At 47.4% G+C, this 15805-nt stretch overlaps 6 protein-coding genes across 6 annotated transcripts; 4 read left to right on the forward strand and 2 right to left on the reverse strand.

Moving 5' to 3' along the window:
* Positions 1-432: 432 nt before the first annotated feature.
* On the forward strand, positions 433-1747 carry BDW43DRAFT_301457 (putative DnaJ domain protein; the record flags this gene model as incomplete). The annotated part of the gene is made up of 2 exons (XM_032045049.1): positions 433-599; positions 673-1747. 2 exons carry the CDS (start codon positions 433-435, stop codon positions 1745-1747), a joined length of 1242 nt encoding a protein of 413 aa, XP_031898585.1.
* Positions 1748-2038: 291 nt separating this feature from the next.
* BDW43DRAFT_281545 (uncharacterized protein) lies at positions 2039-3813 on the forward strand. Its single transcript, XM_032042511.1, has one exon. The coding sequence runs from the start codon at positions 2229-2231 to the stop codon at positions 3690-3692; it is 1464 nt and encodes a 487-aa protein (XP_031898586.1). The 5' UTR covers positions 2039-2228; the 3' UTR covers positions 3693-3813.
* A 248-nt stretch (positions 3814-4061) lies between these two features.
* Positions 4062-4936, forward strand: BDW43DRAFT_301459 (snoRNA-binding rRNA-processing protein IMP3; the record flags this gene model as incomplete). Its single annotated transcript, XM_032045050.1, has 4 exons — positions 4062-4093; positions 4253-4357; positions 4421-4676; positions 4763-4936. 4 exons carry the CDS (start codon positions 4062-4064, stop codon positions 4934-4936), a joined length of 567 nt encoding a protein of 188 aa, XP_031898587.1.
* Positions 4937-5131: 195 nt separating this feature from the next.
* On the reverse strand, positions 5132-6877 carry BDW43DRAFT_132817 (uncharacterized protein). Its single transcript, XM_032038206.1, has one exon. The coding sequence runs from the start codon at positions 6517-6519 to the stop codon at positions 5326-5328; it is 1194 nt and encodes a 397-aa protein (XP_031898588.1). The 5' UTR covers positions 6520-6877; the 3' UTR covers positions 5132-5325.
* A 4276-nt stretch (positions 6878-11153) lies between these two features.
* BDW43DRAFT_301460 (allantoate permease family MFS transporter) lies at positions 11154-13090 on the reverse strand (the record flags this gene model as incomplete). The annotated part of the gene is made up of 8 exons (XM_032045051.1): positions 11154-11205; positions 11256-11436; positions 11497-11845; positions 11902-12321; positions 12374-12434; positions 12487-12631; positions 12698-12793; positions 12850-13090. 8 exons carry the CDS (start codon positions 13088-13090, stop codon positions 11154-11156), a joined length of 1545 nt encoding a protein of 514 aa, XP_031898589.1.
* Positions 13091-13969: 879 nt separating this feature from the next.
* Positions 13970-15553, forward strand: BDW43DRAFT_281558 (mitochondrial carrier domain-containing protein). Its single transcript, XM_032042512.1, has 3 exons — positions 13970-14411; positions 14464-14656; positions 14715-15553. Exons 1-3 carry the CDS (start codon positions 14337-14339, stop codon positions 15497-15499), a joined length of 1053 nt encoding a protein of 350 aa, XP_031898590.1. The 5' UTR covers positions 13970-14336; the 3' UTR covers positions 15500-15553.
* Positions 15554-15805: the final 252 nt, after the last annotated feature.

The raw sequence follows: 15805 nt of genomic DNA on the forward strand, positions 1-15805 counted from the left end.
CATAAAATAAGGAATAAGAATAAAATAAAACAAAGAAAGGAAAATGCATACTAACACGTGACCCGGCCCGGTGGAACCATTCGCCGTGTTGCGGCCACCTAATCGACAAGCTATGGTTTACTTGGTTTGGCTGATCTATTTAGTTCCTGACAGCAACAGTGAACCCCAATTCCACCACCACACTTCTTGAGATCTTTGCTGATCTCGAGGTTTCGATCACGTGTATTTTATGGTCTGCCTGAATCTGCTTTCTCAACTTTAATAGCGATAAATAAGCAAAAAACTCAGCCTTGCCGGTCTCATTTCTTATCTACTTCGAGATACCTGCGACTCGTGAAGACGCACCACGATTACAGCAGCGACAACGCCGCCAACTGATTATTCCCAGAAGCACACGAGCTGCGAACGCAGCTCGTAAAGATGCTATCCTCGATGCGCTCAATTTGTCTTATTATCGCCATTGCACTGTGCCTGGTGCAGTTAGTGCTGGCAGCGGAAGACTATTACAAGATCTTGGGGCTGGACAAATCGGCTTCAGACAGGGATATTAAAAGGGCATATCGAACACTGAGCAAGAAATATCACCCCGATAAGAACCCGTGAGCTTTTTCTTCTTTTTCGTTTCTCATCTTACCATGCAATAAGCAAAGATCTGATAAAGGGCGTTAAAAGAGGTGACGAGACTGCACGTGAGAAATTCGTCGAAATCGCCGAGGCATACGATGTTCTTTCTACATCATCCACGCGCAAGATCTACGATCAATATGGACACGAGGGACTCGAGCAGCACCGAAAGGGGGGGAAAGCAGGACACGATCCGTTCGACTTGTTTTCGCGGTTTTTCGGCGGCGGCGGTCATTTCGGACATGCCCCGGGACATCGGAGGGGTCCGGATATGGAATATAAGATTGGGTTGCCGCTCCGCGATTTCTACAATGGTCGGGAGGTGACGTTTAACTTGGAGAAGCAGCAGATCTGCGATGCGTGTGAGGGTACGGGGTCGGCGGATCGCGAGGTTATTACTTGTGACCGGTGTTCGGGACATGGCAGGATTATTCAGAAGCATATGCTGGCGCCTGGGATGTTTCAGCAGGTCCAGATGCCTTGTGATAAGTGTGGTGGGCAAGGCAAGATGATCAAGAAGCCTTGTTCGGTGTGTCATGGACATCGGGTTGTTCGCAAGGAGGTGGAGACGTCGTTTACTGTGGAACCTGGAATGGGCAAGGGGACGCGCATTGTATACGAGAACGAGGCCGATGAGAGCCCCGACTATATTGCTGGTGATTTAGTGTTGATTTTGGACGAGCGGGAGCCCGAGCAGGTTGATTATCAGTTTCAGTCGGACGGCACCTTCTTCCGAAGGAAGGGCAAAGATCTATTCTGGAGGGAAGCACTATCGCTAAGGGAGGCTTGGATGGGCGAGTGGACGCGCAATATCACTCATCTGGACGGCCATATCGTCCGTCTTGGACGCAAACGTGGTGAGGTCGTGCAACCCTTGTCTGTAGAAACAGTCAAGCACGAGGGCATGCCATTCTACTCGGACGGTCATCTCCACGAAAGTCATGGCGAAGATGAAGAGCCGGGAAATCTGTATGTGGAGTACAGAGTGATCCTCCCTGACCAGATGGAAAGTGGAATGGAGAAGGAGTTCTTCGCGCTATGGGAGAAATGGCGCAAGAAGAACGGAGTTAGCTTGGATACGGACAGCGGTCGGCCTGCACCATCAGTAAAGGACGAACTATGATATAATACCTAAATACATTGCATCTCAAGCTGTCTGGGATCTTAATGAGTCCGTGGCTTTGTATATTTACTGTACTACTTTAGGTTAGATATCGGTCTACAAGCAGTCTTCACGTCACCCTTTGAATCTTGGTTCTTGCGGAATGAGAAACCTAGCATAAGTTATTTGATGTCTTTTAGGAGCGGGCGTGGAACCATGGATTGGAGTCCACGTGAGTTGTCGATCGATTTGCCTATTCTTCTAGTCTCCAAAGCATCTGAAACTACCAAGTCTATCTATAAACTAGTGATTCGACCTACCTCCCCCTAGGAGGTACAGGAGGGAGTTTATACAAATAATATTATGTAATAACTTGGAAATCAATTCGTTTTTGAAATCCTCAATATCCGCTGGATCTTCAATCTGTTCTTTATTAACATTTAATCCAAGGATACAAGTTTCTTGCTTCGCCTTCTCATGTTTCCTAAACCACTCACAGTCTATGGCATCGACTTTCCCTAACGAGCAACTCGAAGAACAAGATGTGGCGGAATTTACTTCCTCTGACTCATCGGAATGCGACGAATATGCACTATTCTCCCCAGTCATGGAAAGGATACGACTAGACCGTCTCGCCAAGTATGTCGCTACAACTCGAAAAAGGATTCATCCCAGCGACCAAAACATTCACGTAGTCGAAATCAAGACCCCGATATTCGGCTCCTACCATGTGCTTTACCCAGTAAAGTTCAATGACGAAGCTCTCTGGCTCCTCAAGGTCCCTGCGAATGGGACCAGGGAGAACTTCAAAGGCATCGATTCTAGGACCTTACGCTCAGAGGCTCTGACGATGCGCCTGCTGCGCCGTGAGACGACCATCCCACTTCCGGACGTTTTTGCATTTAGTGCTACGTGTGATAATGAACTCGACTGTCCGTTTATTCTGATGAACCATATGGAAGGACAGTCACTGTACAAAGTTTGGTTCGATAGAACTTCACCAAAAGATGTTGTTCAGGCACGACGGACTCGATGCTTGCAAGGCCTTGCCGCTGCTATGGTCCAGCTTGGGAAATTCTCCTTCAGTCAAGGAGGGTTGTTGGACTTTGATGATGATGGTCTTCCATTGGGTATGGATCCCTTTCGCTTAGTGAACAACGCCGCCATGCTGGAACGGTCAAGAGACGGTTATCTTGATGGGTCAACAATCTACCTAGAGACGGGGCCCTTCGCCAAACCAAAGGCATATTATACAGCCATTTTAGACAGCCGAAGAGAGCCAAACTCGACTATAGAAACAGGTCTAGTCATACTCCTCCGACTGTTCATCGACTGGATTACTGAGCCGAGTGACGGCCAGGAGGCATTCATTCTGGCTCATCCAGATTTTGAGATGCAGAATGTTCTGGTTTCGGAGGACGGTCAGCTGCAATCTATTATCGACTGGGATGGAGTGAGTGCTGTTCCTCGGACTTTGGGAAACGAAGCATATCCGAGCTGGTTGATGCGGGATTGGAACCCGTTGAGATATGGCTGGACTGGAGACATGTGTGTTTGGGAGGATTCACCTGATGCATTGAGATTCTACAGGTCTCTTTATGTAGGGTTCATCAGACGTCATCGGCGACAAGACGATCCAGCGTGCGTTAATTTGACTACGAGGTCACTCATTCACAGGAACTTGCTCATCGCCGCGAATGATCCGCCCTATATGGTGAATATTGTTGAGAAGATCTTCAATGCGATTGTCAGCCTTGCCCGTGGGGGAATGCTGCCTCAGTCAAATGTGTCTGATGGCGGTGGAGACAATCGTCAAGAGGAATTAAATAGCGATAACAGTGAGCTGGAAGGCTTCGATTTATATAATGTCGCATCCGCATTAAATGCGAAACAGTTGAGCAAGGGTCAAATAAAAATCTTGAGGCTCGGGTTTGATACTCTTTTACAACAGAGTAGTACGTTGTGACTGGCTCTCAATAAGAAAGCAACTAGCATATCTCTTACCATGTCAGAAAACTCGAAAACGAGCGGTAGTAAGCAGGGAAATGGGCCGCCCAAAAAACCAAATAGAATAATTTAGATGGCCGAAGCCAGAAAATTAGTTTATATTATAAATTATGTTCATGTTGTGGGAGGAAAATTATATAGACCACACAGTACAATTACCTCAGTTACATCTGTATAATTAATGCCTCAGGCATTAAAATATAAAGCGGTACCACCCAACCCGGCAAAATCCCACCGCCCTCCATTTTTTTTCCTCCCATTATCGACATCCATCGCAAACCGATAACAAAAAAGTCCATATACAAAGTGATTAAACCCCACCGTCAAAATGGTCCGTCAGCTGAAGTATCACGAAAAGAAGTAAGTGACTCGATCCCAGATCTCGCGGCCCCGACGCCCAATCGCACGTATATCATCCATCTGGAAGATATACCAGAACCCTTCATATCTTCAACTGGGATATCACTCTTAAACCAAACCTCCAATCAACAAATTCCTAACAACCCCCTCAACCAAAAGGCTCCTCCGCAAGGTCGACTTCTACAACTACAAATCCGACGGCGGCCACCGCGAACATGAGGTCCGCCAACGCTACTACCTCCAAAACGACGTCGACTACAAAAAGTACATCCCCATTCCATAATCCAATGTACAAAATCTGACCCATTTTTCTTAAACAAAATAAAGATACAACGCCCTCTGCGGCTCCCTTCGACAACTGGCCCATAAACTCTCCCAACTGGACCCGGACAGCGACGCTCTCCGAAAGAAGACCGAAAGCGATGTTCTCGATAAACTGTGGCGCATGGGGATCCTGAAACAGAGTCGGGAGCAGGGAGCGGGGTTGTCAAGGGTTGAGCGTGAGGTGACGGTTTCGGCGTTTTGTAGACGGCGGTTGGCAGTTTTTATGGCGCGGAGTGGGATGGTGGAGAATGTTAAGACGGTTTGTTCCCCCCGGTTTTCCTTTCTTTTTTCCGGTTTGTTTTATTTTAAGGGGTTGGTTGGGGAGTATGAGGCTAATTTTTGCAGGCTGTTACGTTTATCGAGCAGGGTCATGTGCGGGTTGGGAGTGAGGTTGTGACTGATCCTGCTTATTTGGTGACGAGGAATATGGAGGATTTCGTCACCTGGGTGGATAGCAGTAAGATTAAGAGGAACATCATGCAGTATCGGGATAAATTGGACGATTTTGATATGCTGTGATCGGTGGGTGGAAGAGTGTGTGCTTGTGGTCGATACCCTTCACTATGGTTTACATTATCTATATGATTGATCTTGCATGGCGTTATACGGTGGCCTGTTCATTTTCTTATCTCAAGAGGGTCCGATTAATTTTGATGCAAATAGATATGAATTCGGTCCAGTCTATGGCTTGTTGGGGTATCACAATTTCAAATCTCCCGCCCATGCAAGGGTTAATAAATCAACGACAGTCTCAAGTCTCACAAGGCATCTGTGACATGTGTTCAACACACCTCACTCTGACTGAGGGTCATGACTCGGAACTTTGGAAAGCTCCAGGCTTTGTTTTGCTAACGAATGTTGCACAGCTGGGGGCTGCCAATGTTTAAAAGGGGAATGTAACGACTCGACTACTCGCTCCTCCGGCGACTGCCCATCTTTACCGTCCCTAATTTTTGCTTTAGCTTCAGCGCTTGAATGGCGCTCGTCTTACGCTCCGGGATGGGTTCCTCAGGGAGATCCATGCGGAACCGTCGCACACTACCCTCGTAGTTTCTTTTGCCACCCTTTTCTTCAAAGAAAGGCGTGCGATCATGGCCGAACTGGCACCATTTTGGGGCGACCCGTCGCCAGAAGCCCCGTACCCCGCTGCTGGCACGGTCGATCTTCTTATATTCGCGTCTCCGCGTTGACGGAGACGTCCAGTCAATTACGGTGGCCGAGGTCTGGATTGGAGAAATATAACCATCATCGAGGATGGTGCTGGTGATGGGCACAGTATGGAGAACGGGGTCCTTTTGAGGATCTTGGCCGGTTAGGTCTTCACTGACCATCGAGAATTGAGTCGGTAAAACTGGGGAAACCGGGGGCGAACCCGCTTCTGATGATGTGCGAACTGTGCGTGGAGGACTAGAGTAGGTAGTTGGGGAAAGCGATGCTCTTTCATGCCGGCCGCTGTCTTGAAACAGCCGACAAGATTCTCGGTGCAAGGCCAGAAGATCTTCACGCTTGGACTCCTGATCTTTGGTGGAAACTGATGGAGTTAGGGGGGCCGTAAGGGTAGCTGCGCGACGATGGGAATGCAACGAGCTCTGGCGATTAGTTTGTGCCGAGCGTCGAGTACTTCGAGATGTTGAACGACGATGGTCCCCGGGACTCGTCGAAGAGGGTGATGGTGGTGAGGAAGTTCGTTTCCGTTTTGAAATCCGAGGTTTGTCGGGGGTAGGAGATAGCCCCGGGGAGATGTTTGTATGGTTAGTTGGAGATTCTGCCATGCTCAGTCCCATATCGTCAGCAAGATCGTAGGAGATGGAGGCAGTTTTGGACGTATCCACGGTGATTTTGGTGAGTTCCAGGGTGGTCTCGGTATCCGACAGGGCGTTTAGGTTAGGAGAAGAGATATCGAGGGATGGAGGTAACTGGGAACCAGCCAGACAGGACGGAGGATTTCCGGTGCCTGGACCCAGAGCAGTTGGCGTAAGAGTAGTTTGAACCATGTGGAGAGGGCGGCTATTGTTGCTATTGTTATGGTGATCCCCGTGCGGCACGCTGTAAGTATAGCCGCCGTGGGGATGCGACTGGCGATGACATGTGATGGAGGTCATGGTTTGTGTTAAATCACCTGCCGGTTGGACGAGAAGGAATAAGAAAAAGAAAAAAGGGATCCCAAATGGCACCAGCCGGAGGTAAGATGCTGGGATGATCAACCGACCATGAGACTTAGTCTCTGAGCATCAGCACGTAACAATCGGAGCAATGATTCTGCTGAACGTAGTAAGTATACACTTTTTTTTTGTTTCAATTCTAAGAAGGATATATAAACTTAGCAAAGGGGATGATCGAGTACATACCAATACAATGAAACATGCTGACGGTGAATTTAGTTCATTAGATTTAAAGGAAAGACATAGGGAATGGAAGGAAGAAGAGGGGTCGAGGTGAAGGGGATTGAGAGACACTATCGATAGTTGTTCGTAGGATACTAGAACCACTTATAACCGGTCATCCATAGGTAGAAATAGTCCGAACATTTATTTAATACTAATCCCGATCAATCGATTCTTCACCGACGGCAATCGCCCTTTTGGCGACAAACACGACAAACCATAAAGAAAATGACGGAGTACACCGCAGATGATCGGCGGAGTTGAACACGAACGACACGAAAGGTTAACGAAAGAAAGAAAAGAAAGAGGGAAAAAATAGCCTGGTGCGAGTTCGCAAGGATAGAGAGAGCACTGCAATAGTTAGTGAGCTCGCTAGTTCCGTCAAGTCATTCCGATAAAATTAAGAAAGAATAACACTGCGGGGCTGCCCCCTTCAGGCATCCAAGCAGATTCCCCTGCAGGTCGAGTCTGGACCTGCAGGTATTAGACGGTCTTTATCCCTTGCGGGCAGGCTACAATGATGGGTACTATACTGGTGATTGAGGTAGTAAACATTCCGCACTAAGTGGATTATATTGATTGCAATTTATATGAACCATTAATTCTAGTCATTAATTATTAGAGAGGGTACTCTATCCCGATAGATTAATTACCCCGAACAAAGGACTCAAGAGGGAGAGAGTAGAAAGGAAAAACCTTCTCAAATGTGGAAAATCGGGGGGTTCGAGACCCAATGAGCAAAAAAAAAGTAATTAGACTATAAGAGAAAGAACATGGGTCATGCCGCTGATGATCTCCCCACCAGATGAACCAATGTCCGCTTCCGCGCCCCGCTTGGTCGAACACCCGCTATTCTGCCTCCCCCTGATTGGTGCACCCTCTTCACCGCCAGTCTTCACCTGGGAAGGCGGTAAGTGCCGCAATCTGATCTGCTGGACATGCCTTTTCAGAAACAAGGACAGGAAACAAGGCTTATGTCGCACTCATCAGGTTCAATCAAGATCAGGTGATGTCATGGTCGCACCTCTTCCTCATATGCTTTTTTGGCATACACAGCGAGTGACACCCTCTCCCATGCATGTCTCACGAAAGAAGCTTGTTCTATAATTGAACCCACACACTAGTATTTACTACTCAGGAACAACCCGAGCAACGGGAGTCTACATACATACATTAGGTATTAGTACACACCATTCCTGATTATTTGAACATGCTTCACTCTTCCGTATGATGTATCGCCCGCCGTTGAGGATATGGAATCTCATCCTCTTCTCTGGCTTGTTTCACGTGTTCCTCGGCACAACCCAAGACTAACGTACGACAACCTCCCTTACGCGGATTAGCCCAGGATAGCGATACATATCATACCATGTGAAGGGTACTATGCACAAGGTACATACCACGAGGACTTGACTATCGGACTGTTAGGATTAGTGAGGCATCTGCTACTTAGGATACTGCATATTACGAAACCCCACCAGCCCCTTTTCCCGCTCTTCATAACACTGGCCAGTATACCCCCACAGATTTCCAGCTTGATCAAAATTTTCGGAGAGTATCCAACTATAAAGCAACGCAGAGAAACACTCTCCTTTTTCCTGGTATTCAGGGTGAGGCATAGTGTTAAGCCAGGAGCTCGGTGGAACATGCATGCATGATTCTTTCGCAGATCGAGAACTGTAGTTAGCTCCGATTGCGCGAGAGGTAGGGTGGTCCAAAGCCCCCCGACTAGTACTCCGGTTTCTGTCTCCTCCTAGAGGTCACAGCTCATCCATAGTCTCCCGAGGCCTCTGGGGGTATGGCTCAGCCCCATTAGCCTGATGTCGTTCTCCCTCCACGCCTGCTAGGTCATTGTGCTTATTTCCCTAACCTCTAATAGTTGTACGTTACAGGTATTGGAGCATAAGTCGACAGATACTTGTCTTACTTGCCGAATAACATCTCCCGCCTCCCTGGAAGAGATATCGGCACCAAACGGTTGGACACGTAGGTTTCTCAGACTCTAGGTCGATTGACTGGAGGCAATAAATTTCCAGTTTCATTTTAACGAGGCTCTCGTCCATCGCAGAATTAATGAACGTCTCGAAGGAGACAAGTAGCGCTGGCTGCCCCTATGCCAAAAAGGGGCTTGACGAGGATCGCAATCTAGATGTAAAATTAAGGTATGAAATTGTGTCAAATTGACCTAGTGCCTTGGATATGTTGCATTCACGTACACTGTCTCGCTGTAGATCCAATGAACACCGCTAGTTGAGTAGGGTGCCCACTGTCTAAAGATCTATGATATTCTAGAGACCACTGAATCATACCACGCTCGGCGTGTCAAGTTGAGGGAGACCAGAATTCCGGGAGAGTAATCTTTGATCTATATCCTTTCGGTATGACTGCATAATAAACAAGGAGACTTAGGAGGTTGCTGAAGAGCATCCCTGATGGTGGCATATTGCAGAGAAGCAGAGCAAAAGAGAGACGAAGATGAAGAGGGAGAAGGGACACTTGGCAAACACTAGATTTGGTTGACCCATTCATTCTCAACCCTAAGAAAATGTTTTTTAGACCCCGTCCATTAAATGTTGCCAGGACATAGTCATACTCTTGCTGATTATTAAAAGAATACCAACAGTTCATTCTTTTTTGTTTGGTCAAGTTTCATGTGATGGATAGAAAAATTGAACATTCTATTATGTTAAGCTGTCTGTAACGCTATAGGCGACTCTAGTACTAAAACAGCACTCCAGTGTGCCGTTGTAAATTGCAGACTCTCGGCAATGTGTAAGTAGGAATCTAGAGATGAAGAACTGTACATGTATTGATGGCAGAATATGACTCGAATACGCTACCTAGTGTCGATATGCATTATGTCCGTGCGTACCGGAAATGCGTATATTTCTTTAAGAATATGTCCGGAAGTAGCTATAGCTTGGACATTTGTGTGCCAAGGCTAGAGAAGAAATAATTATATGATATGTAGAGGTTTCAATCCTAGCCTTTTTGATTTACCGAACTGCTATACATGAGCATGACATCGTATTGGTTGGCATCAACCGAGTAAAGAGTCCAATGATCAAATGTCAAGGCAAGATTTTGTATACTTCGTACAAAGTAACCCTAGAATTCCATTCATTGCACTTGACGCACCTTCCCAATCAACGCTCAGCCCTTCAAAAGTGAATCAACCTCTCCAGCCGTATATGCCCGAACGTGACGCATCTGTATTGAGTGAATTTGTATATCTAGGAAGCAGGAACAAATCAAACGACAAAGTCCACCCAGCGGCCGGAGAGGAAGGCACGTTCCGTCCATATGACGAGGTAACAGGCGCAGTGAATGTAGTTGTACTTCCAATCACGCTATGATGATAATGCTACTCCCTGTCTCACTTGGGAAGCAGCGCCTGGAGCCTTGTGTATAAATGTTTCCTTCTCTTCCTCTACCGTCCGCTCAGCTTTCTCTTCCTTTCTCTTCCCTTCACCACACTAGACTTAGACCGCCTGCGCAGTGCCTCCTTTCCTGTCCTTTCTCTACTCTAGCTTACCCCAGCTTACCTTACTCTAATATCTTGCCTTCTTCCTCGTCTTTCTTTTCATCTACCATTCGTTCTTCTGGAGTACCGGGCAGGACAGTGGTGGGGAAAGAGCAAAAAAAAAAAAAAAAAAAAACAAAAAAAAAAAAAAAAAAACCAAAACAGAAAAAAAAGTCCTCCTTTGAGGAAAGACGGAATAAATAGAAAAAAAAGCTAAAATAAAAAACAAATTATAACAAAAACACAAATTCTCGGGGCGCACTCCAATCTGGTATGCCGTCATATCCATACACAGGCCCTTGGTTGGGTGGTTGGGACGGGGCCTGGGTTATCAGACCGTTGTGCACTGTCTGATACCGCGTTTCCTTCTGTCTTCGAGAACAAGTGCCACCTTTGGTTGACCTGGTCTGCTTGTTATGCTAATGTTTTGGTGTGATGGTTTGAGGCTGTACTTCCTGTAGGATCCGCTTTCTTTGACAAAGACTGACGCAGGATTTGGGAACGAGGGTGTGTGGTTGAGTCTTTTTCTTACTATTCTTGTTTTCCTTAGAAAACGCGTCATGTTGATGAGGATATACATCCATGTCCATATATATGGGGTGGGGTCTTCGTGGAAAAAGTACGGTGGGGTTCAGTACCTGCCTTCATGAAGCTTCCTTCGGACAATGTATGACTTGTCTTAGATGTCGGCATCCTTGAAGTAGATAAACAACCCGTACAGAACAATGATTCGGAGATAATAACACTGTATACAATCATTATATCGCTCGTCGTTGATAAAGATCATAAGGTATGCGTAACGAAGTCATAAAGACCTAATCTATATAATCTACAAAGAGTAAACAAGCTCGTGGTTCTCCCAATCAGTTAGATCCAACCATCTAAACCCCGTTAGTTAGCAGTACAAAAGAAAGATAGGGACGGCACTCACTCTTGGTTCTCCAATCGCACGTACTCCGCGCTCACCCTGATCTGTGCCTTCTTAGCATTCTGCCTCTTATACCACCACCAAATAAATGCCATAAGAAGTAGGCAAACACCCCAGCAGACAATGATCGTAATCTCGGCAGGGACATAGCGAGGGGCATCTTTGGGACGGAAAACCTGAGGACCTACGCAGATATTATTGTTAGATTTGGGACCGAGTCAAGACCACAAGGACATCAGCATACCGATAATATTTCCTGCACAGTAGCCGATCAAGTACAGCGCGGCGACCGTGGTCTTCTTCGTATAACCGGCGACGTTGGAAGAGACCATCGAGAGCAAAGCGACGAAGGGAGTCGGGCTCGCTTGGGTCATGTAGTAGCCGATCAGACGTCCGATGTTATTAGATAATGGAAGCGCGACAATAAGAACCATGCCCACTATGGCCGTTATTAAGCCGCCGGCGCTGCAGAGGAGTCGCTGGTTGGTGTACTGGCCCGCGTAGCCATTGAGAATCAGAGCGACGACCTCGACAGCACCGCCGGGGGTGCCATACAGGAGACTCTGTTGAGGTGTGTAACCGAAACTGGTAATCTGGGCACAGTTAGTCATTGAGACACGGTTTGAGGTATGGAAGGGGGAATTCTGACTAGCTGATTGAAGAAGTTTGAGATACCACCATTGGGGATATCGGCGATGAGTGCGTAGGAAAAAAAGGCCCAGGTCATGGGGTCCAAGAGCGCTTCCTTGACCTGATAGAGCTTGAAATGCTTGTTTCCAATACCCTGCTGATTTTCCCGGACTCGAGCGACGGCGAGGATGCGATCTTCTTTTTTTAGCCAGCGGGCGTTCAACTGGTTGTCGGGTACTACCCAGAGGAATAACACTCCGAGTACAACGGTCAGTAGACCTGTGACGAGGAAAACTATCTTCCATGGCTCGATGGCGGATCCATGTCTTTCTGCGCCAACTGCGATGCCGTACGCTACAAAGCCACCTAGCATCTGACCCCAGCCATTGAAGCTGAACCAGATATTGACACGGCTGCCTTGTTCACCTTTGGTATACCACTATGCGAAAGTCCTCAGAGGCTGTCGTGATTCGAATAGGCTTGGCACATACCTGTGAAGTCAAAAGCGCAAATCCTGGTGTCACAGACGCTTCGAAGACACCAAGGAAGAAGCTAGCGAAAGTTGTCAGTGGTTGTTGCTGGCCGTGGCGGTGTGCTTTCTCACCGAATTGCGATGGCCCCAGGATAGTTACTGACGGCAGCGAAACAACACAGAATGGCCCCCCAAATGATGATACAAGCCGCGGAGTATTTACCCAATGGAAGGCGTTGAAGTAATCGGTTAGTTGGGTACTCCCATGCTATGTATCCTTTGTTTCGAATCTAGTCAGTCTAATTGAGGGACCTCTCCTCTCTAGGGACATTGTTTGACTAACCGAAGTAGAATAAACTGCCCAGCCATTGATATTCGTCGCCTTTCAGGTTCAAGTCCGGTTTCAAACCCATGACACTTGCATAGGACAAGGTCGTTTCTATCTAAGGCTAAGATTATGGATTTTGGGTCTAGGGACAAAGAACAAAAACATACTGTCCAGATAATTCATCCCATATACAAAACACATAAGCGGCATCATATGCCAATCAATGATCTTCAACAGTCGCTTATTTGTTGCCGCATCGAGCTCGATCGCTTCGCCCTGAAGTTCCTGAATGGCTTTCAGAGCCTCGTCTGCATCCAGGGCATGTTTTTGAAGCTTTGGATCGATGTGTGCCTTCACATCTTTCTCCACATCGAGGGTAGCAAGTGGGGAGGTCTTCTCGTCTGTCATTTTTCTGGTACGCTGGTGTAGGCAGGGACAATCGTAAAGGGGTCGGTGGAAACGACCAGGGGGATGCCAATGCCTTACATATGCGCGCACCCCTCCTCTATTAGGGAAAACCGGACCGCTCCTTCTTATCGTAACTGGTCAATTAAACTTCATCGGTCATCCACCGATAAGCCGCTGATATCTGGGGAAGCGTTGGTCATGACGGCAAGCTTATCGTCTCATGGCCAATCCGAGGGAAGCATGGCGGGTTCGGTTCCGCACGAGTTCCGTCAGGGATGAGGGGAAAGAGGAGAAGGAAAAACAAATCAATGGTGTTGAGAGAAGAAAGGAAAGAAGATATTGGACAAGGGAGCCGAGTATCCCTGTCACGAGCAATTCCACTAGTCGAATGCGATGATAAGACTACAAACAATACCTTCTCTTCCCCGCGGCCCCCCCTCACCCCTCGCCCTCTTCATTCCTTTGGCAGACGATTCCGCTGCCAAGGGAGCTTACTCTCCAGATAAAGAGTCACTTTGCTCCAGTCTCGCTGATTTGTCGATCTGCCAAGAAGAGGAGATCAGTTTTCAAAGCGAGTGAGATAGACTAGGACAGTAGGGCCCTGTATATATCGCGGTACTTTTATCCGTAGCTTCCTTCCGGCGTCCAGATATAGCGCCGAGAGGGTTCAGGAATCAATCTAAAATTACGTGAAGAGATGCATCTCTGACCAAGAATGGAAACATGGAACTGGGAATGATGGTTATCTTTTCCTTCCAATGGGCTTAAGCTTATCTGTTGGGCTATATTATAGATTTATATTATCTCTCCCTTATCAGCCTGCCATTCCCTTACTAAATGCATTGGTGTGGTGGAGCTCTTCCAGTTCACCCCCATAAACTTTAATCGATAGCACAAGACTAGTATAAACGCTCCAGAGTACTTTCTTCCTTGACAACTGGGATGAGCTCCCATGTTTGAGTAGTTACATCCGATCGCCCGCTGTGATAAAATTCAACATATGAGTTTACCAATAGGTAGGGAAAAAGAGGCAATGAGGTGACTTCCAACATGATCCGACCAAAATTCATCGTCCGAGTTGTATGGGAACGGTTCCCGCGGCTCCCGATCAAGGCATCCAACTAACTCACCTAAGAAGCTTCAATGACTAACATGGGTTCTCAGCATCTACATTACCACTCTAACGTGATCCATCTCAAATCGCAGAAGAAACGAAAATCCCGAAACCTCGAAATTTTGTAAAGTGATGAGTGCCAAGACACGCGTCAAATCAACTGTTGAACGGAGCAACATGCCCGCTGACGCACTCAGCATCCTACTGGTAGATACAAACCTCCTTGAGCAGACAACAAATCTTAATTTCGTGAAATTAGTCAAGCACGGGGGCTTCACTTGCATTGGATCTGTTCGTCCACCCCTTAGATACGATCAAGACTCGCATCCAGTCTCGCGAATATGCGAATTTTCAGAGAGCCAACGTAGGAACCAGCGTATGGCGACATCCAGCGATATTCCGCGGTCTTTACCAAGGCATCGGGAGCGTAATAGCTGCTTCATTCCCCGCAGGTTTGTACTACCTCATACAACCCCTGAGCAATGAACAGAGAATATTAACAAGTCAAAGCGGGTGCCTTCTTCATCACATACGAATACGCACAATCCAGACTCAAAGTATTACATCAAAAGCTCGGAACTGATGAATCGAGTTCAGCTCAATTTATCTCCGACCTGTGCGCAGCTTCCGCTGCGGACCTCGCCGCTTGTGTGGTCTTCGCACCGGCCGATGCATTGAAGCACAACGCGCAGATGATCCAGTCGGCTCAACCGGACGCGTCAGGACGTGTAGCCAGGGCAAGGCCGGGTGGCATAGCCCAGAAGGCGACAACGCTAGCTCTTCAAAAGTTTATCAATAGTCCGAGACAGCTCTGGAGCGGATATCCGGCTCTGGTGGCGCATAGCCTCCCATTATCGGCGATTCAAATGCCTCTGTATGAGGTTTTTAAACATCACATTACTGATTATAGATTCGGGGCTCGGGAAAGGGCGTTGGAGACACCAAGAGATTACGGAACGAAAAAAACCCATATGACCATTGGGGAGGCTAGTACGACAGCCGCACTAAGTGCTGCGGTAGCAGGCGGGATAGCTAGTGTCCTCACAGCGCCGATGGACGTGGTCTGCACGCGGATCATGATCGATGCTGCCGACACAAACGCGCCTCAGAAGAAAAGGATAGCTAATGCTGCACGGGAGATTATACGGACAGATGGCCTGAGGGGCTTGTTCCGAGGGTGTGCTATCCACAGTTTCATGCTGGCTGCGGGATCCGGACTCTACTTTGGTCTCTACGAGGGCACTAAGTATTGGCTAAATTCTGACTCGATGGAAAATCATTTGATGTTAGAGTAGCAAGTACCGGATAATTTTGTATGTATAATAAATTATAAGTAAACTCTCCTCTCCAAGCCCCGTCCGATTTCCCGTTACCTTTTTATCTCCTGTAAATTAAGCTAGTATCTTGCAATATCAACCCAGAGAAGGAAAAGGGGGAGGTAGCCAAACAAGCTGTCACAGACCCGAGTCACGGCAGGCTTAACCACTTTGACGAGATTTGCAGGTTCATATTGTAGACGATTGCCTCTGTTTAATGCCATGGACACCTCTCTGTGTGCATAGTTACATCCATAACATGCAAAACGTGAATATTATAACCAA

Source organism: Aspergillus alliaceus (genome assembly GCF_009176365.1).
Source record: "Aspergillus alliaceus strain CBS 536.65 unplaced genomic scaffold BDW43scaffold_32, whole genome shotgun sequence".
Lineage (NCBI taxonomy): Eukaryota > Fungi > Ascomycota > Eurotiomycetes > Eurotiales > Aspergillaceae > Aspergillus > Aspergillus alliaceus.